The following is a 25,259-nucleotide window of genomic DNA, read 5'->3' on the forward strand; positions in this document are numbered from 1 at the left end:
TTAGGTCACTGCAGCTTTGCTGAGTGACGTTACATGTTGGGAACTACTGCGCCGACCGCTACTGGAGCGGCGGCGCAGCTGCGACTTGTGGTGCGCCGGGGACTTTGCGCCGACCGCGCTTTTACGGCGGCGGCGCTTCTAACTTTAGCCCCCGGCTTCTGCGGCCTAGCGCCGCTTCGTTCCCGCCCCCACCCTGTCAATCAGGGTAGGGGAGAGAGGCTGTTCAATTGGCAGCGCCGAGGGCTGGAGCTTTATTTACATGCTCCAGCCCTCTCACTAGGCACAGTGGGAAGCAGGCTTCCCGCTCTTCGTCTGTATACGCCCAGGGCCCGCCCCCCCTCTCCACAAGGACGCCGGCAGCCATTACACATGCGGTCTGGCTGGGGAAAGGCAGCAGGCTCTGGGAGACCCAGACTAAAGGGATTTCGGCGACCACACACCCGCTCCTAAGCGGGCGGTAAGCTGCACTTTAGTGCTGGCCCCACTAGTGCCTCAGTGTTATATTAGTGTACTTTTTTCTTGGTACCATATATATATATATATATAGTTGCACTGTAAGGTCGCTTCTTGGCTGGACACCCTGTACTGCTCTGAGGAGGCAGCAACATGTCATCCGCAAAACGCAAGGGTGCCAAGGCACAGGCTGTGTACACTGTTTGTACTGCATGTGGGGCTGATCTACCGGCAGGCTCCAATGACTCACATTGTGTGCAATGTTCAGTCCCAGTGGCACTTCGTCAGCCAGAGCCTATGGTGGTAGTGGCCCAGGCAGAGACGCCTGTGAACCCTGCCCCGGTGACGGGGACAGACTTTGCAGTTTTTGCTGATAAAATGTCTGTGACTATGACAAAAATCCTGGAGACCTTGCAGTCCAGGCCAGTTACTCAGACCATGGACACCGCTGTGTCTATGCTCTCCGGTCCCCCTCAGTTGGAACTAATCCGTACTTCAAGGGGGTCTCAAGCATCACAGGCTGAAGTCTCTGACTCAGATGACAGTCCCAGGCAGCCTAAGCGAGCTCGCTGGGAAAGACCCTCCACGTCATCACACTGCTCAGGGTCTCAGCGAGAAGAGTCTCTCTGTGATGAGACTGAGGACGGTGATCAGGATTCTAATCCTGAGGCCCCTCTCAATCTGGATGCCCCTGATGGTGACGCCATGGTTAATGACCTTATATCGGCAATTAATAGACTGTTGGATATTTCTCCCCCAGCCCCTTCTGCAGAGGAGGCAGCTGCACAGCAGGAGAAGTTCCATTTCCTGTATCCCAAGCGTAAATTAAGTGCTTTTTTGGACCACTCTGACTTCAGAGAATCGATCCAGAAACACGACGCTCATCCAGACAAGCGTTTCTCTAAACGTTCTAAGGATACCCGTTATCCTTTTCCCTCTGAGGTGGCCAAACGCTGGACCCAGTGTCCAAAGGTGGATCCCCCAATTTCCAAGCTTGCGGCTAGATCCATAGTCACAGTAGAGGATGGCGCTTCACTTAAAGATGCCAACGACAGACAGATGGACCTTTGGTTGAAATCTGTCTATGAAGCTATCGGCGCGTCGTTTGCTCCAGCATTCGCGGCCGTGTGGGCACTCCAAGCTATTTCAGCTGGTTTAGCACAGGTGGATGCTATCATACATCCAGCAGTGCCGCAAGTGGCGTCCCTAACTTCGCAAATGTCTGCGTTTGCGACCTATGCTATCAATGCTGTCCTAGAATCTACGAGCCGTACCGCTATGGCGTCCGCCAATTCTGTGGTTTTGCGCAGAGCCTTGTGGTTAAAGGACTGGAAAGCAGATGCTGGTTCCAAAAAATGCTTAACCAGCTTGCCATTATCTAGAGACAGACTGTTTGGTGAGCCATTGGCTGAAATCATAAAACAGTCCAAGGGTAAGGACTCTTCCTTACCACAGCCCAGAGCAAGTAAACCTCAACAGAAAAAGTGGCAGTCGAGGTTTCGGTCCTTTCGAGGCTCGGGCAAGGCCCAATTCTCCTCGTCCAAAAGGACTCAGAAAGAACAAGGGAGCTCAGATTCCTGGCGGGCTCACTCACGCCCCAGGAAAGCAAATGGAGGAACCGCTTCCAAAGCGGCTACCTCATGACTTTCGGCCTCCTCCCTCCGCATCCTCGGTCGGTGGCAGGCTCTCCCGCTTTTGCGACATTTGGCTGTCACAGGTCAAAGACCGGTGGGTAACAGACATTTTGTCTCGCGGGTACAGAATCGAGTTCAGTTCTCGGCCTCCACTTCGGTTCTTCAGAACCTCCCCACACCCCAACCGAGCAGATGCCCTGCTGCAGGCGGTGGACTCTCTAAGAGCAGAAGGAGTCGTGATCCCTGTCCCCCCTCAGGAACGGGGGCGAGGATTTTACTCCAATCTCTTTGTGGTTCCAAAAAAGGACGGCTCCTTCCGTCCTGTTCTGGACCTAAAACTGCTCAACAAGCATGTGAACGCCAGGCGGTTCCGGATGGAATCCCTCCGCTCAGTCATTGCCTCAATGTCTCAAGGAGATTTCCTAGCATCAATAGACATCAAAGATGCTTATCTCCACGTGCCGATTGCTACAGAGCACCAACGCTTTCTACGCTTCGTGATAGGAGACGACCATCTTCAGTTCGTAGCTCTGCCATTTGGTCTGGCGACAGCCCCTCGGGTGTTCACCAAGATCATGGCGGCAGTGGTAGCAGTCTTGCACTCTCACGGACACTCTGTGATCCCTTACTTGGACGATCTACTGGTCAAGGCACCCTCTCAAGAGGCATGCCAACTCAGCCTGAATGTTGCACTGGAGACTCTCCAGGCGTTCGGGTGGATCATCAACTTCCCAAAGTCAAATCTGTCACCGACCCAATCACTAACGTATCTTGGCATGGAGTTTCATACTCTCTCAGCGATAGTGAAGCTTCCGCTGGACAAGCAGCGGTCTCTACAGACTGGGGTGCAGGCTCTCCTTCAAAGTCAGTCGCACTCCTTAAGACGCCTCATGCACTTCCTCGGGAAGATGGTGGCGGCAATAGAGGCGGTTCCGTTTGCGCAGTTTCATCTGCGTCCACTTCAATGGGACATTCTCCGCCAATGGGACGGGAAGTCAACATCCCTGGACAGGAAAGTCTCCCTTTCCCAGACGGCCAAAGACTCTCTGCAGTGGTGGCTTCTTCCCACCTCATTATCACAGGGAAGATCCTTCCTACCACCGTCTTGGGTGGTGGTCACGACAGACGCGAGTCTGTCAGGGTGGGGAGCAGTGTTTCTCCACCACAGGGCTCAGGGTACGTGGACTCAGCAGGAGTCCACCCTTCAGATCAATGTTCTGGAAATCAGAGCAGTGTATCTTGCCCTACTAGCCTTCCAGCAGTGGCTGGAAGGAAGGCAGATCCGAATTCAGTCGGACAACTCCACAGCGGTGGCATACATCAACCACCAAGGGGGGACACGCAGTCGGCAAGCCTTCCAGGAAGTCCGGCGGATTCTGATGTGGGTGGAAGCCACAGCCTCCACCATATCCGCAGTTCACATCCCCGGCGTAGAAAACTGGGAAGCAGACTTCCTCAGTCGCCAGGGCATGGACGCAGGGGAATGGTCCCTTCACCCGGACGTGTTTCAGGAAATCTGTCGCCGCTGGGGAAGGCCGGACGTCGACTTAATGGCGTCACGGCACAACAACAAGGTCCCAACCTTCATGGCACGGTCTCGCGATCAAAGAGCGCTGGCGGCAGACGCCCTAGTGCAAGATTGGTCGCAGTTCCGGCTCCCTTATGTGTTTCCACCTCTGGCACTCTTGCCCAGAGTGCTACGCAAGATCAGATCCGATTGCAGCCGCGTCATACTTGTCGCCCCAGACTGGCCGAGGAGGGCGTGGTATCCGGATCTGTGGCAGCTCACGGTCGGCCAACCGTGGGCACTACCAGACCGTCCAGACTTACTGTCCCAAGGGCCGTTTTTCCATCGGAATTCTGCGGCCCTGAACCTGACTGTGTGGCCATTGAGTCCTGGATCCTAGCGTCTTCAGGATTGTCCCAAGGGGTCGTTGCCACCATGAGACAGGCTAGGAAGCCCACGTCCGCTAAGATCTACCACAGAACGTGGAGGATATTCTTATCCTGGTCCTCTGCTCAGGGAGTGTCTCCCTGGCCATTTGCATTGCCTACCTTTCTTTCTTTCCTGCAATCTGGGTTAGAAAAAGGTTTGTCGCTCGGCTCCCTTAAAGGTCAGGTCTCGGCGCTATCCGTCTTTTTTCAGAGGCGTTTGGCACGCCTTCCTAAGGTGCGCACGTTCCTACAGGGGGTTTGCCATATCGTACCCCCGTACAAGCGGCCGTTAGATCCATGGGATCTGAACAGGGTACTAGTTGCCCTCCAGAAGCCGCCCTTCGAGCCTCTGAAGGAGGTTTCACTTTCTAGACTATCACAGAAAGTGGCTTTTCTGGTAGCGATCACATCTCTTCGGAGAGTGTCTGAGCTGGCAGCACTATCATCCAAGGCTCCCTTCCTGGTCTTCCACCAGGACAAGGTTGTGCTGCGCCCCATTCAGGAGTTTCTCCCGAAGGTGGTATCCTCTTTTCATCTTAATCAGGATATCTCTTTGCCTTCGTTTTGTCCTCATGCAGTTCATCGCTATGAGAAGGATTTACATTTGTTAGATCTGGTGAGAGCACTCAGAATCTACATTTCCCGCACGGCGCCCTTGCGCCGTTCGGATGCACTCTTTGTCCTTGTCGCTGGTAAGCGCAAAGGGTCGCAGGCTTCTAAGGCCACCCTGGCTCGATGGATCAAAGAACCAATTCTTGAAGCCTACCGTTCTGCTGGGCTTCCGGTTCCATCAGGGCTGAAGGCCCATTCTACCAGAGCCGTGGGTGCATCCTGGGCATTACGACACCAGGCTACGGCTCAACAGGTGTGCCAGGCAGCTACCTGGTCGAGTCTGCACACTTTCACCAAACATTATCAGGTGCATACCTATGCTTCGGCGGACGCCAGCCTAGGTAGAAGAGTCCTGCAGGCGGCAGTTGCCTCCCCGTAGGGGAGGGCTGTCTTGCAGCTCTAACATGAGGTATTTCTTTACCCACCCAGGGACAGCTTTTGGACGTCCCAATCGTCTGGGTCTCCCAATAGAGCGCCGAAGAAGAAGGGAATTTTGTTACTTACCGTAAATTCCTTTTCTTCTAGCTCTTATTGGGAGACCCAGCACCCGCCCTGTTGTCCTTCGGGATTTTTGGGTTGTTTTTCGGGTACACATGTTGTTCATGTTGAACGGTTTTCAGTTCTCCGATGTTACTCGGAGAGAATTTGTTTAAACCAGTTATTGGCTTTCCTCCTTCTTGCTTTTGCACTAAAACTGGTGAGCCAGTGATCCCACTGGGGGTGTATAGCCAGAAGGGGAGGGGCCTTACACTTTTTAGTGTAATTGCTTTGTGTGGCCTCCGGAGGCAGTGCTATACACCCAATCGTCTGGGTCTCCCAATAAGAGCTAGAAGAAAAGGAATTTACGGTAAGTAACAAAATTCCCTTCATTTCCATGCTCTCAAAGCTTTTCTTGGTTTTTGTTTCTGTTTTTCATTTTTTTAAACTACCGTATTTTTCGGACTATAAGACGCACTTTCCCCCCCCCAAATGTTGGGGGAAAGTGGGGGGTGCGTCTTATAGTCTGAATGTTGGGTGTTGCGGGGAATGAGGGTCTGTATCAGCCTGCCGTGACCACGTGGACCCGCTCATTTCATATGCACGCCCATCATCTCTCAGCGCTAAAGCCAGCGCTGACAGGTGGGCGGGATGATGGGCGGGGGTGCAGCCTGCCAGCATGATCACCCCTGGCAACTACAGCCTGGAGTGATCATGTGTGGCTGTATTCAATGCTCCCCGCGCATCATCATCAGCGCGGGGTGCAGTAAATCAGTGTATTCACTGGCCACGATCCCTGCAGCACCGCGATGTCCTCCTGTCTGTGCTGGCGGCTGTGTGGAGACTAGCGGGGCTCACAGTGATGACGTCATCGCTGTGCGCACATGTCCACACGTAGCCGCCGGTGGCACAGAAAGGAGGACATCGCAGTGCTGCAGGGAGCGTGGCCGGCTCCACACAGATAAGCGGCACAGATGGAGGAGGAGCGATGCTGCAGGGAGTCAGGTAAGTTGAGTATCAACTTTTTTTATGTGCCACAGGATGCGGGCCGTATACCAGGATGGGAGTATATAGCAGGATGGGGATATATTATGAGCAGAATGGGGGTGTATTATGAGCAGGATGGGGGTATATTATGAGCAGGATGGGGGTATATTATGAGCAGGATGGGGGTATATTATGAGCAGGATGGGGGTATATTATGAGCAGGATGGGGGTATATTATGAGCAGGATGGGGGTATATTATGAGCAGGATGGGGGTATATTATGAGCAGGATGGGGGTATATTATGAGCAGGATGGGGGTATATTATGAGCAGGATGGGGGTATATTATGAGCAGGATGGGGTCATATAGCAGGATGGGGTCATATAGCAGGATGGGGTCATATAGCAGGATGGGGTCATATAGCAGGATGGGGTCATATAGCAGGATGGGGTCATATAGCAGGATGGGGTCATATAGCAGGATGGGGTCATATAGCAGGATGGGGTCATATAGCAGGATGGGGTCATATAGCAGGATGGGGTCATATAGCAGGATGGGGCCATATAGCAGGATGGGGTCATATAGCAGGATGGGGCCATATAGCAGGATGGGGTCATATAGCAGGATGGGGCCATATAGCAGGATGGGGTATATAGCAGGATTCGGCCATATGCCAGGATGGCGATATATAGCAGGATGTAGGCTATACCAGGATGAGGGACATATACTGTATATACAAGGCAGGAGGATCATTACCAGGATGGGGTACCTTAGTAGAAAATTTGGGCCCCATAACAGTGTGTCATGACCACATTTTTTCCTTAAAATTTTATTTTCCTCCTCTAAAACCAGGGTGCGTCTTATGGTCCGGTGCGTCTTATAGTCCGAAAAAAGGAGAATTTTGGTTTACTTACCGTAAATTCTCTTTTTCTTATAGTTCCGTCTTGGGAAACCCAGACCTTGGGTATTTAGCTTCTGCCTCCGGAGGACACACAAAGTACTACACCTAAAAGTGTAGCTCCTCCCTCTGAGCCTATACACCCCCTGGTGAGCCAGTCACAGCCAGTTTAGTGCAAAAGCTGAAGGAGAATAGCCACCCACAAGTACAACAGAGCAAGAGCCGGAACAACCGGAGACTCTGCCCACGACAACAGCCGGTGAAAACACGCGGAACAAGGAAATTGCCAACAGGCAACAGGGAGGGTGCTGGGTCTCCCAAGACGGAACTATAGGAAAAATAATTTACGGTAAGTAAACAAAATTCTCTGTTTCTTTATCGTTCCTTTGGGAGACCCAGACCTTGGGACGTTCCAAAGCAGTCCCTGGGTGGGAAATAAACAGAAAAACTAAGAAGTAGGCAGAACCTAACTTCACAAATGGGTGACCGCCGCCTGAAGGATGCGTCTGCCCAAGCTTGCATCTGCCGAAGCATGAGCATGCACTTGGTAGTGCTTCGAGAAAGTATACAGACTAGCCCAAGTGGCAGCCTGACAGACTTGTTGAGCCGTAGCCTGGTGCCTAAAAGCCCAAGAGGCACCGACAGCTCTGGTCAAGTGTGCTTTGATCCCCGGCGGGGGAGGCGCCTGCGTACTCTGGTAGGCATCAGAAATGGCCGACCTAATCCAACGGGCTAAGGTCGGCTTAGAAGCAGGGAGACCCTTGCGCCGACCTGTGGTTAGCACAAAAAGAGAGGTGCACCGCCTAAGCGCAGTGGTGCGAGACACATAGATCCGGAGAGCACGCACCAGATCTAGAGTGTGTAGAGCTTTTTCAAAGCGATGAACAGGGGCCGGACAGAAGGAAGGTAGGGTAATGTCTTGGTTAAGGTGGAAGGGAGAGACCACCTTAGGAAGAAAGTCCGGAGTCGGACGGAGAACCACCTTGTCTTGATGAAAGACTAAAAAAGGTGACTCCGAGGAGAGCGCAGCCAAATCAGAGACTCTCCTGAGAGAAGTTATGGCAACCAGAAAGGCCACTTTCTGTGAAAGACGGTACAAAGAAACCTCCCTAAGAGGCTCAAAAGGGGGTTTCTGCAAGACCGTGAGAACCAAGTTAAGGTCCCAGGGGTCCAAGGGCCGCCGGTAAGGCGGAATGATGTGAGACGCGCCCAGCATGAAGGTGCGGACCTGAGCTAGCCAAGCGAGACGCCGCTGGAACAGAACTGACAGAGCCGAAACCTGTCCCTTGAGGGAGTTGAGGGACAGTCCTAGCTGCAGACCGGACTGTAGAAAAGACAGAAGGGTCGGCAAGGAGAATGGCCAAGGGGGATGGCCGGTAGAGCGACACCAGGACAGGAACATTTTCCAAGTCCTGTGAAGATCTTAGCGGAGGAAGACTTACGGGCCAGAGTCATAGTGGAGATGACTTCAGGGGGAATACCAGAAGCTGTCAAAATCCAGGACTCAAGAGCCACGCCGTCAATTTGAGGGCCGCAGAATTCGGGCGGAAAAACGGACCTTGCGAGAGTAGGTCTGGATGGTCCGGGAGATGCCACGGCATCTCTACGGACAGATGGAGCAGGTCCGGATACCAAGCTCGCCTGGGCCAGTCCGGTGCAATGAGGATGACTCGACGACCCTCCATTCTGATCTTGCGCAGAACTCTGGGCAAGAGAGCTAGAGGGGGAAACAAGTAGGACAGACGAAACTGGGACCAGTCCTGAACCAAAGCGTCCGCAGCGAAGGCCTGAGGATCGTGGGAGCGAGCCACGTAAACAGGAACTTTGCTGTTGTGACGGGATGCCATTAGGTCCACGTCCGGAGTGCCCCATTTGCGGCAGATCGACTGAAATACTGCCGGGTGCAGGGACCACTCGCCACCGTCCACGCTTTGACGGCTGAGATAATCTGCCTCCCAGTTGTCCACGCCTGGGATGTGGACTGCGGATATGGTGGACCTGGAGTCCTCCACCCATTGAAGAATGTGTTGTACATCCATCATTGCCAGGCGGCTGCGTGTCCCGCCTTGATGGTTGATGTAGGCAACCGCTGTCGCGTTGTCTGACTGGACTCGAATGTGCCTGCCCGCCAGCAGATGATGAAATGCTAGGAGAGCTACCGTGTTTCCCCGAAAGTAAGACAGTGTCTTACTTTTTTACCCCCAAAAGTGCCACTATGTCTTACTTTCGGGATATGTCTTATATTGGAAAAAATCCCACAGCAATCGCATCAAGTCTCCATGCAATGTACCGTATGGGGACTTGCCGCGATTGCGCCCTAAGTGTACCGCAAGTTAAGGAAACTTAACCACCAGCGGCTGCACATGAGGGCACTGAGGCTGTGTGATTTTGTATGTTGTCCATGGTCCTGATGGACCACGGACAATATTACTGCAACATCTCAACATTTCTCGGTAGCCGAGCGCTCAGCTGAGCGCCCGACCGCCGGCGTGTGTCAGCTCTCAGCTGAGCGCTTTGCCGCCGGCATGTGTCAGCTCTCAGCTGAGCGCTTTGCCGGCGGCATGTCAGGGCTCTCAGCTGAGAGCTGTCACAATCCGGCGGCATGTCAGGGTGCTCAGCTGAGCGCTCTGCCGCCGTAACTGTACTGTAAAGAGGAAAAAAAAAAAATAAATAAATTTTTACTACGTCTTACTTTCGGGGTACGTCTTACATTAGCCGACCCCCAAAACCCCCACTACGTCTTACTATTGGGGGTGTCTTACTATCGGGGAAACATGGTAGAAGCACGGCTCTGGTTTCCAGCACATTGATTGAAAGGGCTGACTCGGACGGAGTCCAAGTGCCCTGTGCTCTGTGGTGGAGACATACCGCTCCCCAGCCGGATAGATTGGCATCCGTGGTGAGAATCACCCATGACGGGGCCAGGAAGGATCGCCCTTGGGACAGGGAGAGGGGCCGAAGCCACCACTGAATAGAGCTCTTGGTCCGTGCCGACAGAGCCACTAACTTGTGTAAGGAGGAAGGCCGCTTGTCCCAACAGCGGAGAATGTCCAGCTGCAGGGGGCGCAGATGGAACTGGGCAAAGGGAACAGCCTCCATGGACGCCACCATTTGACCCAGCACCTGCATCAGACGCCTGAGGGTATGACGGCGGGGCCTCAGGAGAGAGCGCACCGCCAACTGGAGAGACAGCTGTTTGTCTAAGGGCAACTTCACAAGTGCCGGCAAAGTCTCGAACTCCATCCCTAGGTACTTGAGACTCTGGGTCGGAGTCAGAGTGGATTTGGGAAGATTGACAAGCCACCCGAATTGGGCTAGAGTGGCGAGAGTGAGCGAAACACTCCGCTGACAGTCTGCGCTGGATGGAGCCTTGACTAGAAGGTCGTCCAGGTAAGAGAGCACTGCCAACCCCTGGAGGTGCAGAACCGCAATCACTGCTGCCATGACCTTGGTGAATACCCGAGGGGCCGTGGCTAACCCGAAGGGGAGAGCCACGAATTGGAAATGATCTTCTCCTATTGCAAAGCGTAGCCAACGCTGATGTGACACTGCGATTGGCACATGTAGATAGGCATCTCTGATGTCGATGGACGCCAGGAAATCCCCTTGGGTCATTGAGGCAATGACTGATCGCAGAGACTCCATGCGAAAATGCCGCACCCGAACATGCTTGTAGAGAAGCTTGAGATCCAGGATGGGCCGGAAAGTACCGTCCTTTTTGGGAACGAGGAAGAGGTTTGAGTAAAAACCTCTGAACCGTTCCCGGGCGGGAACTGGTACAATTACTCCGTTGGCCTGCAAGGCTGCCACGGCCTGTGAGAAGGCGGAGGCCTTGGAGCAGGGGGGAGTTGAGAGAAAAAAAATCTGTTTGGCGGGCTGGAAGAGAATTCTATCCTGTAGCCGTGAGATATGATATCTCTCACCCACTGATCGGGGACTTGTTGAAACCAAGCGTCGCCAAAGTGGGAGAGCCTGCCACCAACTAAGGACGTTGCTGGAGCGGGCCGAGAGTCACGAGGAGGCTGCCTTAGTGGCAGGACCTCCTGCGGTCTTCTGTGGACGCGCTCTTGGGCGCCAGTTGGATTTCTGGTCCTTAGCTGAGTTAGCGGACGAGGCGGAGGGCTTAGAGGACGACCAGTTGGAGGAACGAAACTTCGACTGAATCCTACCCTGGGCAGGTTTCCTGGTCCTGGTTTGTGGTATGGAAGTACTCTTCCCGCCAGTAGCCTCTTTAATAATTTCATCCAGCTGTTCACCGAACAGCCGGGAACCAGCAAAAGGAAGCCCAGCAAGGTACTTCTTTGAAGAAGCATCTGCCTTCCACTCTCGAAGCCACAAGATCCTGCGGATAACGAGGGAATTAGCTGAAGCCACCGCAGTGCGGTGAGAAGCCTCTAGCATGGCAGACATGGCATAAGAAGAAAAAGCTGAAGCTTGAGAAGTTAAGGCAACCATCTCGGGCAGAGATTCCCTGGTGAGGGAATGCATCTCCTCTAGAGAAGCAGAGATGGCTTTGAGGGCCCATACTGCAGCAAAAGTTGGGGAAAACGCGGCCCCCGCCGCTTCATACACGGATTTGGCCAGAAGGTCAATCTGACGGTCAGTGGCATCCCTAAGGGAAGTGCCATCAGCCACCGACATAACGGTCCGGGCTGAGAGCCTAGACACCGGAGGGTCTACCTTTGGGGAGTGAGCCCACTCCTTGACCACCTCAGGTGGAAAGGGAAAACGGTCATCAGAACCACGCTTTGGAAAGCGTTTGTCAGGGCAGGCCCTGGGTTTGGTCACAGCGGCCTGAAAACTGGAGTGGTTAATGAACACACTCTTCACTCTCTTAGGCAAGGTAAACTGGTGCTTTTCTGCCAGAGAGGGTTGCTCCTCTGATACTGGCGGATTGAGATCCGGCACAGAATTAATGGAAGCAATCAAGTCACTAAGTTCTGAGTCACCCTCGGAAAGATCAATGGGGCACATGGAGTTAGCCTCCGAGCCCCCTGTAAAGGCATCCTCCTCATCCTGCGAGTCAGCTCTTGAATCAGAGCCGCGGGATGAGGAGGGAGAGGAAACCCTGCGGCGCTTCTTAGGAAGACGGGGTCTGTTCCCTGATGATGAATCCTCTGTGAGCTCCAGTGGACAGAGGTCAAAGGATAGGGATCCTAAAGGACCCTTAGCAAGAGCATTAGAGGCGCCCTGTGAAGGGGGCTGATGCATATTCATCAAAGTCCTGGACAGAAGTCCCATGGATTCAGCAAATGACTGGGAGATAGACCTAGAGAAGGACTCTACCCAGGCCGGGGGTTCAGCCACAGGTGCAGAAGCAGCCTGAGTGACCACTGGGGGTGAGACTCCAGGCTGTGGCACCTCCAAGTTAGAGCAGACATCACAATGTGGATAGGTGCTCGGTTCAGGCAGCAGGAGCTTACATGCAGCGCATGTAGTATAACGCTTTGGAGCCTTGCTCCTCGTGTGAGACATGCTGCCTGAGTGGGGGGGAAACGGCTTCTACAAAGAGAATGAACCCCAGGGAGAATATACAGAGGTGCACAACCAGAGACCGGCTGTGGCTTACCAGACCGCTGGAAGCGGTGTTGTGTGCCCTCCAGATCCCGAAGCCCGGACCCCCAATGCACAGCACCTCAGCAGGGATGCAGAGTGCAGGATGGCCCAGCGCAGAGTGAACCCTGTCCAAGAAAATGGCCGCCGAAGCGAAGAGAGGGGACGGGACGGGGGCGTCCCTGTAGGAAAGCGGGATCTGGAGGGCCATAGAGACCTGCAGGGGGGGGGGGGGGGGGGAAGGTGTCACGCACAAGCAGTGTGGAGTGTCCCTCCCCTGTGCAGGACGGCCGCCGGGAGGAGCCGTGCCTGTCCCTCTGCATGAGTGACATGCGAGGGCAGGTAACAAAAACTAGGGGCCTAAATTTGAGCAGCGAGGCCGACGCGCAGGCACCATCGGCGCGGTTCTCGGGCGAAAAGCCAGAGGACCCGCCGGAAATGCCAAAACAAATACAGCAAACACACTCTCCCCACACAATAAAGGACAGGGACCCCCAACATATGAACGTCTCAGGTACTTAGCTGCTGAGACGCAGGGCCAGGTCCCTGGGGATGAGTGCTCCGGTCCAGCAGAGTCCTGAAGGGGCTGTGGACGGAGACCGGTCTCCTGCCAGGCATGGAGACCGCGCTGGCTCCCAATTCAATCCAGAGCCCAGGAGGGATGGTGAAGGAGCGCGGCATGTAAGGCTCCAGCCTTGGAAATCAACCTTACAACACCACCGACACAGTGGGGTGAGAAGAGACATGCCGGGAGTCCAGACGTGGACCCGCACTTTCCAAAAAAACAAAAAATCATATGAGAATGCATGTGTGGATGTATGCCTCCTGAACACAAAGTGATAAACTGGCTCACCAGGGAGTGTATAAGCTCAGAGGGAGGAGCTACACTTTTAGGTGTAGTACTTTGTGTGTCCTCCGAAGGCAGAAGCTAAACACCCAAGGTCTGGGTCTCCCAAAGGAACAATAAAGAATTATATGGTATTTTCTTTAACATATAGTGGGTACGGAAAGTATTCAGACCCCTTTAACATTTTTCACTGTTTCATTGCAGCCATTTGGTAAATTAAAAACAATTTATTTATTTCTCATTAATGTACACTCTGCACCCCATCCCCCATCTTGACAAAAGAAAAACAAATGTAGAATTTTTTGCAAATTTATTACACAAGAAAAAAAAATGAACTATCACATGGTAATAAGTATTCAGCCCCTTTGCTCAGTATTGAGTAGAGGCACCCTCCCTTTTGAGCTGGTACAGCTATGAGTCTTCTTGGGATCCTGGATTTGGGAATCCTCGGCCATTCTTCCTTGCAGATCCTCTCCAGTCCCGTCAGGTTGGATGGTGAACGTTGGTGGACGCCATTTTCAGGTCTCTCCAGAGATGCTCAATTGGCTTTAGGTCAGGGCTCTGGCTGGGCCGGTCAAGAATGGTCACAGAGTTGTCCTGAAGCCGCTCCTTTGTTATTTTAGCTGTGAGATTGGGGTCATTGTCTTGTTGGAAGGTGAAGCTTCAGCTGTACTTGGCCACATTAATCTTTCCTTCAATTGTAACCAGTCGTCCTGTCCCTGCCCCCATAATATGGTGCTGCCACCACCATGTTTCACTGTGGGGATTGTATTGGGCAGGTGATGACCAGTGTCTGGTTATCTCCACACATACTGCTTAGAATTATCACTAGAAAGTTCTATCTCCGTCTCATCAGACCCGAGAATCTTATTTCTGATAGTCTGGAAAGGTGTTTTTTTTTTGGAAACGCTATGCGACTTTCATATGTCTTGCACTGACGAGAGGCTTCCGTCGGGCCACTCTGCCATAAAGGCCCGACTGGTGGAGGCTGCAGTGATAGTTACTTTGTGGAACTTTCTCCCATCTCCCCATCTCTGGAGCTCAGCCGCAGTGATCTTGGGGTTCTTCTTTACCTCTCACCAAGGCTCTTCTCCCACGATTGCTCAGTTTGGCTGGACGGCCGAGTCTAGGAAGAGTTCTGCTGGCCCAAAACGTCTTCCATTTAAGGATTATGGAGGCCACTGAGCTCTTAGGAACCTTTTGTACTGCAGAATTTCTTTTGTAACCTTGGCCAGATGTGTGCCTTGCCACAATTCTGTCTCTGAGCTCCTTGGGCAGTTCCTTTGGCCTCATGATTCTCATTTGGTGTGACCTGCAGTGTGAGCTGTGAGGTCTTATATAGACAGGAGTGCGCCTTTCCAAATCACGTCCTATCAGTGTAATTACACACAGCTGGACTCCAATGAAGGAGGAGAACCATCTCAAGGAGGATCACAAGGAAATGGACAGCATGTGACTTACATATGAGTGTCTGAGCAAAGGGGCTGAATACTTATCACCATGTGTTATACTGAGGAAAGGGGCTGAATACTTATGACCATGTGAAATCTCAGTTTTTATTGTTTAATAAACTTGCAAGAATTTCTACATTAGTTTTTTTCTGTCAAGATGGGCACATTAATGAGAATTTACCAAAGGCTGCAATGAAACAGTGAAAAATTTTACATTATATATATATATATATATATATTATATAAATAAAAATACACACATACATACACTACAGTTCAAAAGTTTAGGGTCATTCAGATATTTCCTTATTTTTAAAAGAAAAGCTCATTTTTTTCAATGAAGCTAATATTACATTATACAGAAATCCCCTCTATACATTGTTATGTGGTAAATGACTATTCTAGCTGCAAATGTCTGGTTTTCTAATGGATCAGTGTTTTCTGTTTTAGAAGGCTAATGGATGTTTAGAAATCCCTTGAAAACCCTTGTGCAAGTATGTTAGCACAGCTGAAAACAGTTTTGCTGATTAGAGAAGCTATAAAACTGATCTTCCTTTGAGTTAGATGAGAATCTGGAGCATTACATTTGTTGGTTCCATTAAACTCTCAAAATGGCCAGAAAAAGAGAACTTTCCTGTGAAACTCGACAGTCTATTCTTGTTCTTACAAATGAAGGATATTCCATGCGAGAAATTGCCAAGAAACTGAACATTTCCTACAGCGGTGCGTACTACTCCCTTCAGAGGAGAGCACAAACAGGCTGTAACCAGAGTAGAGATAAGTGGAGGCCGCGCTGCACAACTGAGCAACAAGACAAGTGCATTACAGTCTCTAGTATGAGAAATCCACGCCTCACAGGTCCTCAACTGGCAGCTTCATTACATAGTACCCGCAAAACACCAGTGTCACCGTCTACAGTGAAGAGGCGACTCCGGGATGCCGGCCTTCAGGGCAGAGTCGCAAAGAAAAAGTCATATCTGAGACTGGCTAATAAAAGGAAAAAGATTAATATGGGCAAAAGAACACAGACATTGGACAGCGGAAGATTGGAAAAAAGTGTTATGGGCAGACGAATCGAAGGTTGAGGTGTTTGGATCACACAGAAGAACATTTGTGAGACGCAGAGCTACTGAAAAGATGCTGGAAGATGCCTGACGCCTTCTGTCAAGCATGGTGGAGGTGATGTGATGGTCTGGGGTTGCTTTGGTGCTGCTAAAGTGGGAGATTTGTACAAGGTAAAAGGGATATTGAATAAGGAAGGCTATCACTCCATTTTACAGCACCATGCCATACCCTGTGGACAGCGCCTGATTGGAGCCAATTTCATCCTACAACAGGACAATGACCCAAAGCCACCCCCAAAGTATGCATGAACTATTTAGGGAAGAAGTCAGCAGCTGGTGTCTATCTGTAATGGAGGGGCCCAGTCACCAGAGCTCAACCCTACAGAGCTGTTGTGGGAGCAGCTTCACCGTATGGTGCCAAAAAGTGCCCATCAACCAATCCAACTTGTGGGGGGGAGGGAAGCATGGGGCGAAATATGTCCAGATTACCTCCGCAAATTACCAGCTAGAATGCCAAAGCTCTGCAAAGCTGGAATTGTGCAAAGAAGCGATCTGTGCCGAAAGCCAAGTGTGAAGAGGAAATTATTATTATTACACGTAACAATCCTTATTTCTGACCTCGTCACTGTCTGCACGAGATTCTCTATTCATTATCAGCTCATCTGATGAATACAAGGAGGAGATTCATGGAAAAGACTAAATTGTCTGGGGGAGAACAAACATTTACACTGTAGTGTATATATATGGACCACAAAGGCCCCACAGTGATACTGGTTTTAATGTGTTTGGGGGGGGGGGGGGGGGTTTGGTTTCCTTCTGTTTGTGTGTATACGGTGTTTGTCTTACATTTGTATGTAAAAAATGTTTAATAAAAATAATCTAATTAAAAAAATGATGTATGGGTGACTCAGTTATCTGCTATCCTGTATGTCCGGATAATCTGCCACTTATGAAGACACCGGGCCCCACAGAGCGTCCGGAGACACCGGGCCCCACAGAGCGTCCGGAGACACCGGGCCCCACAGAGCGTCCGGAGACACCGGGCCCCACAGAGCGTCCGGAGACACCGGGCCCCCACAGAGCGTCCGGAGACACCGGGCCCCACAGAGCGTCCGGAGACACCGGGCCCCACAGAGCGTCCGGAGACACCGGGCCCCACAGAGCGTCCGGAGACACCGGGCCCCACAGAGCGTCCGGAGACACCGGGCCCCACAGAGCGTCCGGAGACACCGGGCCCCACAGAGCGTCCGGAGACACCGGGCCCCACAGAGCGTCCGGAGACACCGGGCCCCACAGAGCGTCCGGAGACACCGGGCCCCACAGAGCGTCCGGAGACACCGGGCCCCACAGAGCGTCCGGAGACACCGGGCCCCACAGAGCGTCCGGAGACACCGGGCCCCACAGAGCGTCCGGAGACACCGGGCCCCACAGAGCGTCCGGAGACACCGGGCCCCACAGAGCGTCCGGAGACACCGGGCCCCCACAGAGCGTCCGGAGACACCGGGCCCCACAGAGCGTCCGGAGACACCGGGCCCCACAGAGCGTCCGGAGACACCGGGCCCCACAGAGCGTCCGGAGACACCGGGCCCCACAGAGCGTCCGGAGACACCGGGCCCCACAGAGCGTCCGGAGACACCGGGGCCCCACAGAGCGTCCGGAGACACCGGGCCCCACAGAGCGTCCGGAGACACCGGGCCCCACAGAGCGTCCGGAGACACCGGGCCCCACAGAGCGTCCGGAGACACCGGGCCCCACAGAGCGTCCGGAGACACCGGGCCCCACAGAGCGTCCGGAGACACCGGGCCCCACAGAGCGTCCGGAGACACCGGGCCCCACAGAGCGTCCGGAGACACCGGGCCCCACAGAGCGTCCGGAGACACCGGGCCCCACAGAGCGTCCGGAGACACCGGGCCCCACAGAGCGTCCGGAGACACCGGGCCCCCACAGAGCGTCCGGAGACACCGGGCCCCACAGAGCGTCCGGAGACACCGGGCCCCACAGAGCGTCCGGAGACACCGGGCCCCACAGAGCGTCCGGAGACACCCGGGCCCCACAGAGCGTCCGGAGACACCGGGCCCCACAGAGCGTCCGGAGACACCGGGCCCCACAGAGAGTCCGGAGACACCGGGCCCACAGAGCGTCCGGAGACACCGGGCCCACAGAGCGTCCGGAGACACCGGGCCCACAGAGCGTCCGCAAGCACCGGGCCCCCAGAGCGTCCGGAGACCACCGGGCCCCACAGAAACGTCCGGAGACTTATGTCTGTGCGATAAATTCTGCTCCACAGAAAACTAATTCCACCATAAATAACGTATAACGAGACGTCATCCCCGAGCGCGGTCCTGTATACAAGTCTCCTCTCACCCTGCGAAGAAGGACACGGGGCGCTCTCCATCATCTCCTCCTCATACAGATCCTCCCGTCTTCCAGATACTCCCACTCCTCCAGAGAAATAGATGGAGATGTCCTGACAACTCACAAGAACCTGACAACACACCAACGATAGTGTCATTACCCAGAATCCTCCAGTGCCGGTCCTGTATAATGTCCCAGTCCCAAACACTTCAGAGCTGAAGGGGAGGGGAAGAAAAAAAAGAGACACCTCAAAAGAAACAACACCCCACGTCCCCCCATGTATCCCCAGTGCCCCCCCACACCACTAACACCCCACGTCCCCCCATGTATCCCCAGTGCCCCCACACCACCCACTAACACCCCACAGCCCCCCATGTATCCACAGTGCCCCCACACCACTAACACCCCACAGCCCCCCCATGTATCCACAGTGCCCCCCACACCACTAACACCCCACATCCGCCCATGTATCCACAGTGTCCCCCACACCACTAACACCCCCACATCGCCCCATGTATCCCCAGTGTCCCCCACACCACTAACACCCCACATCCCCCCATGTATCTCCAGTGTCCCCCACACCACTAACACCCCACATCCCCCCATGTATCCCCAGTGTCCCCCACACCACTACCACCCCACATCCCCCCCCCATGTATCCCCAGTGTCCCCCACACCGATAACACCCCACATCCCCCCATGTATCCCCAGTGCCCCCCACACCACTAACACCCCACAGCCCCCCATGTATCCCCAGTGCCCCCACACACCACTAACACCCCACAGCCCCCCATGTATCCCCAGTGCCTCCACACCACTAACACCCCACAGCACCCCCCCCCCATGTATCCCCAGTGCCCCCCACAGCCCCCCCCCATGTATCCCCAGTGCCCCCCACACCACTACACCCCCACCCCCACATGTATCCCCAGTGCCCCCACACCACTAACACCCCACAGCCCCCCCACGTATCCCAGTGCCCCCCACACCACTAACACCCCACAGCCCCCCCCACGTATCCCCAGTGCCCCCCACACCACTAACACCCCACAGCCCCCCCCATGTATCCCCAGTGCCCCCCACACCACTAACACTCCACAGCCCCCCCATGTATCCCCAGTGCCCCCCACACCACTAACACCCCACAGCCTCCCATGTATCCCCAGTGCCCCCCACACCACTAACACCCCACAGCCCCCCCCATGTATCCCCAGTGCCCCCCACACCACTAACACCCCACAGCCCCCCCCCATGTATCCCCAGTGCCCCCCACACCACTAACACCCCACAGCCCCCCCCCCATGTATCCCCAGTGCCCCCCACACCACTAACACCACTAACACCCCCACAGCCCCCCCCATGTATCCCCAGTGCCCACCACAACACTAACACTCCCCCATGTATCCCCAGTGCCCCCCACACCCCACAGCCCCCCATGTATCCCCAGTGCCCCCCACACCCCACTAACACCCACAGCCCCCCCATGTATCCCCAGTGCCTCCACACCACTAACACCCCACAGCCCCCCCCCATGTATCCCCAGTGCCTCCACACCACTGAACACCCCACAGCCCCCCCCATGTATCCCCAGTGCCTCCACACCACTAACACCCCACAGCCCCCCCCATGTATCCCCAGTGCCTCCACACCACTAACACCCCACAGCCCCCCCCCATGTATCCCCAGTGCCTCCACACCACTAACACCCCACAGCCCCCCCCATGTATCCCAGTGCCCCCACACCACTAACACCCCACAGCCCCCCCATGTATCCCCAGTGCCCCCCACACCACTAACACCCCCACAGCCCCCCCATGTATCCCCAGTGCCCCCCACACCACTAACACCCCACAGCCCCCCCATGTATCCCCAGTGCCCCCCACACCACTAACACCCCACAGCCCCCCCCCATGTATCCCCAGTGCCCACCACAACACTAACACTCCCCATGTATCCCCAGTGCCCCCCACACCCACAGCCCCCCATGTATCCCAGTGCCCCCCACACCCCACTAACACCCACAGCCCCCCCATGTATCCCCAGTGCCTCCACACCACTAACCACCCCACAGCCCCCCCCCATGTATCCCCAGTGCCTCCACACCACTAACACCCCACAGCCCCCCCCATGTATCCCCAGTGCCTCCACACCACTAACACCCCACAGCCCCCCCCATGTATCCCCAGTGCCTCCACACCACTAACACCCCACAGCCCCCCCCATGTATCCCCAGTGCCCCCCACACCACTAACACCCCACAGCCCCCCCATGTATCCCCAGTGCCCCCCACACCACTAACACCCCACAGCCCCCCCATGTATCCCCAGTGCCCCCCACACCACTAACACCCCACAGCCCCCCCCCGTATCCCCAGTGCCCCCCACACCACTAACACCCCACAGCCCCCCCCATGTATCCCCAGTGCCCCCACACCACTAACACCCCACAGCCCCCCCCCATGTATCCCCAGTGCCCCCCACACACTAACACCCCACAGCCCCCCCCATGTATCCCCAGTGCCCCCCACACCACTAACACCCCACAGCCCCCCCCATGTATCCCCAGTGCCCCCCACACCACTAACACCCCACAGCCCCCCCATGTATCCCCAGTGCCCCCCCACACCACTAACACCCCACAGCCCCCCCCATGTATCCCCAGTGCCCCCCCCCCCAAACACCCCACAGCCCCCCCATGTATCCCCAGTGCCCCCCACACCACTAACACCCCACAGCCCCCCCCATGTATCCCCAGTGCCCCCCACACCACTAACACCCCACAGCCCCCCCCATGTATCCCCAGTGCCCCCCACACCACTAACACCCCACAGCCCCCCCATGTATCCCCAGTGCCCCCCACACCACTAACACACCACAGCCCCCCCATGTATCCCCAGTGCCCCCCCACACCCACTAACACTCCACAGCCCCCCCATGTATCCCAGTGCCCCCCACACCACTAACACTCCACAGCCCCCCCCATGTATCCTCAGTGCCCCCCACACCACTAACACCCCACAGCCCCCCCCATGTATCCCCCAGTGCCCCCCCCCCAAACACCCCACAGCCCCCCATGTATCCCCAGTGCCCCCCACACCACTAACACCCCACAGCCCCCCCATGTATCCCCAGTGCCCCCCTCACCACTAACACCCCACAGCCCCCCCCATGTATCCCCAGTGCCCCCCACACCACTAACACCCCACAGCCCCCCCATGTATCCCCAGTGCCCCCCACACCACTAACACACCACAGCCCCCCCATGTATCCCCAGTGCCCCCCACACCACTAACACTCCACAGCCCCCCCATGTATCCCCAGTGCCCCCCACACCACTAACACTCCACAGCCCCCCATGTATCCCCAGTGCCCCCCACACCACTAACACTCCCACAGCCCCCCCATGTATCCCCAGTGCCCCCCACACCACTAACACTCCACAGCCCCCCCCCATGTATCCTCAGTGCCCCCCACACCACTAACACCCCACAGCCCCCCCCATGTATCCCCAGTGCCCCCCCCCAAACACCCCACAGCCCCCCATGTATCCCCAGTGCCCCCCACACCACTAACACTCCACAGCCCCCCCATGTATCCTCAGTGCCCCCCACAACCACTAACACCCCACCAGCCCCCCCATGTATCCCCAGTGCCCCCCCACACCACTAACACCCCACAGCCCCCCCATGTATCCCCAGTGCCCCCCACACCACTAACACACCACAGCCCCCCCATGTATCCCCAGCTGCCCCCCACACACACTAACACTCCACAGCCCCCCCATGTATCCCCAGTGCCCCCCACACCACTAACACTCCACAGCCCCCCCATGTATCCCAGTGCCCCCCACACACACTAACACTCCACAGCCCCCCCCCATGTATCCCCAGTGCCCCCCACACCACTAACACTCCACAGCCCCCCCCCATGTATCCCCAGTGCCCCCCACACCACTAACACCCCACAGCCTCCCCATGTATCCCTCAGTGCCCCCCACACCACTAACACCCCACAGCCTCCCCATGTATCCCCAGTGCCCCCCACACACACAGCCCCCCCATGTATCCCCAGTGCCCCCCACACCACTAACACCCCACAGCCCCCCCCATGTATCCCAGTGCCCCCCACACCACTAACACCCCACAGCCCCCCCCCATGTATCCCCAGTGCCCCCCACACCACTAACACCCCCCATGTATCCCCAGTGCCCCCCACACCCCACAGCCCCCCCATGTATCCCCAGTGCCCCCCTCACCCCACTAACACCCCACAGCCCCCCCATGTATCCCCAGTGCCTCCACACCACTAACACCCCACAGCCCCCCATGTATCCCCAGTGTCCCCCACACTACTAACACCCCACAGCCCCCCCATGTATCCCCAGTGTCCCCCACACCACTAACACCCCACAGCCCCCCCATGTATCCCCAGTGTCCCCCACACCACTAACACCCCACAGCCCCCCCATGTATCCCCAGTGTCCCCCACACCACTAACACCCCACAGCCCCCCCATGTATCCCCAGTGTCCCCCACACCACTAACACCCCACAGCCCCCCATGTATCCCCAGTGCCTCCACACCACTAACACCCCACAGCCCCCCCATGTATCCCCAGTGCCTCCACACCACTAACACCCCACAGCCCCCCCCCCATGTATCCCCAGTGCCTCCCACACCACTAACACCCCACAGCCCCCCCCCATGTATCCCCAGTGCCTCCCACACCACTAACACCCCACAGCCCCCCCCCATGTATCCCCAGTGCCTCCCACACCACTAACACCCCACAGCCCCCCCCCATGTATCCCCAGTGCCTCCACACCACTAACACCCCACAGCCCCCCCCCATGTATCCCCAGTGCCTCCACAACCACTAACACCCCACAGCCCCCCCATGTAATTCCCAGTGCCCCCCACACCACTAACACCCCACAGCCCCCCCCATGTATCCCCAGTGCCCCCCCACACCACTACACCCCACAGCCCCCCCATGTATCCCCCAGTGCCCCCCCCCCCAAACACCCCACAGCCCCCCATGTATCCCCAGTGCCCCCCACACCACTACCACCCCACAGCCCCCCCATGTATCCCCAGTGCCCCCCACACCACTAACACCCCACAGCCCCCCCCATGTATCCCCAGTGCCCCCCACACCACTAACACCCCACAGCCCCCCCATGTATCCCCAGTGCCCCCCACAGCCACTAACACACCACAGCCCCCCCATGTATCCCCAGTGCCCCCACACCACTCTAACACTCCACAGCCCCCCCATGTATCCCAGTGCCCCCCACACCACTAACACTCCACAGCCCCCCCATGTATCCCAGTGCCCCCCACACCACTAACACTCCACAGCCCCCCCCATGTATCCCCAGTGCCCCCCACACCACTAACACTCCACAGCCCCCCCCCATGTATCCTCAGTGCCCCCCACACCACTAACACCCCACAGCCCCCCCCATGTATCCCCAGTGCCCCCCCCAAACACCCCACAGCCCCCCCATGTATCCCCAGTGCCCCCCACACCCACTAACACTCCCACAGCCCCCCCATGTATCCTCAGTGCCCCCCACACCACTAACACCCCACAGCCCCCCCCATGTATCCCCAGTGCCCCCCACACCACTAACACCCCACAGCCCCCCCATGTATCCCCAGTGCCCCCCCACACCACTAACACACCACAGCCCCCCCATGTATCCCCAGTGCCCCCCACACCACTAACACTCCACAGCCCCCCCATGTATCCCCAGTGCCCCCCACACCACTAACACTCCACAGCCCCCCCATGTATCCCCCAGTGCCCCCCCACACCACTAACACTCCACAGCCCCCCCATGTATCCCCAGTGCCCCCCACACCCACTAACAACTCCACAGCCCCCCCCCATGTATCCCCAGTGCCCCCCACACCACTAACACCCCACAGCCTCCCCATGTATCCCCAAGTGCCCCCCACACCACTAACACCCCACAGCCCCCCCATGTATCCCCAGTGCCCCCCACACCACTAACACCCCACAGCCCCCCCCATGTATCCCCAGTGCCCCCCACACCACTAACACCCCACAGCCCCCCCCATGTATCCCCAGTGCCCCCCACACCACGAACACCCCCCATGTATCCCCAGTGCCCCCCACCACCCCCACAGCCCCCCCCATGTATCCCCAGTGCCCCCCTCACCCCACTAACACCCCACAGCCCCCCCATGTATCCCCAGTGCCTCCACACCACTAACACCCCACAGCCCCCCATGTATCCCCAGTGTCCCCCACACTACTAACACCCCACAGCCCCCCCATGTATCCCCAGTGTCCCCCACACCACTAACACCCCACAGCCCCCCCATGTATCCCCAGTGTCCCCCACACCACTAACACCCCACAGCCCCCCCATGTATCCCCAGTGTCCCCCACACCACTAACACCCACAGCCCCCCCATGTATCCCAGTGTCCCCCACACCACTAACACCCCACAGCCCCCCATGTATCCCCAGTGCCTCCACACCACTAACACCCCACAGCCCCCCCATGTATCCCCAGTGCCTCCACACCACTAACACCCCACAGCCCCCCCCCCATGTATCCCCAGTGCCTCCCACACCACTAACACCCCACAGCCCCCCCCCATGTATCCCCAGTGCCTCCCACACCACTAACACCCCACAGCCCCCCCCCATGTATCCCCAGTGCCTCCCACACCACTAACACCCCACAGCCCCCCCCATGTATCCCCAGTGCCTCCACACCGACTAACACCCCACAGCCCCCCCCCCCATGTATCCCCAGTGCCTCCACACCACTAACACCCCACAGCCCCCCCATGGAATTCCCAGTGCCCCCACACCACTAACACCCCACAGCCCCCCCCATGTATCCCCAGTGCCCCCACACCACTAACACCCCACAGCCCCCCCATGTATCCCCAGTGCCCCCCACACCACTAACACCCCCACATCCCCAGTGCCCCCTCTACACCACTAACACCCC

The 25,259-nt window shown here is 56.3% G+C and overlaps 1 protein-coding gene across 1 annotated transcript in view; it reads right to left on the bottom strand.

Moving 5' to 3' along the window:
* The window catches only part of LOC142316918 (uncharacterized), a 275,040-nt gene that overhangs the window by 71,299 nt on the left and 178,482 nt on the right, over window positions 1-25,259 (bottom strand). The window contains exon 2 of the mRNA XM_075352696.1: window positions 18,276-18,396. Coding sequence (XP_075208811.1) covers window positions 18,276-18,309 — 34 coding nt within the window. The 5' untranslated portion in view covers window positions 18,310-18,396. The remainder of the gene's footprint in view (window positions 1-18,275; window positions 18,397-25,259) is intronic.

This window comes from Anomaloglossus baeobatrachus, chromosome 6 (genome assembly GCF_048569485.1).
Source record: "Anomaloglossus baeobatrachus isolate aAnoBae1 chromosome 6, aAnoBae1.hap1, whole genome shotgun sequence".
Taxonomy (NCBI): Eukaryota; Metazoa; Chordata; class Amphibia; order Anura; family Aromobatidae; genus Anomaloglossus; species Anomaloglossus baeobatrachus.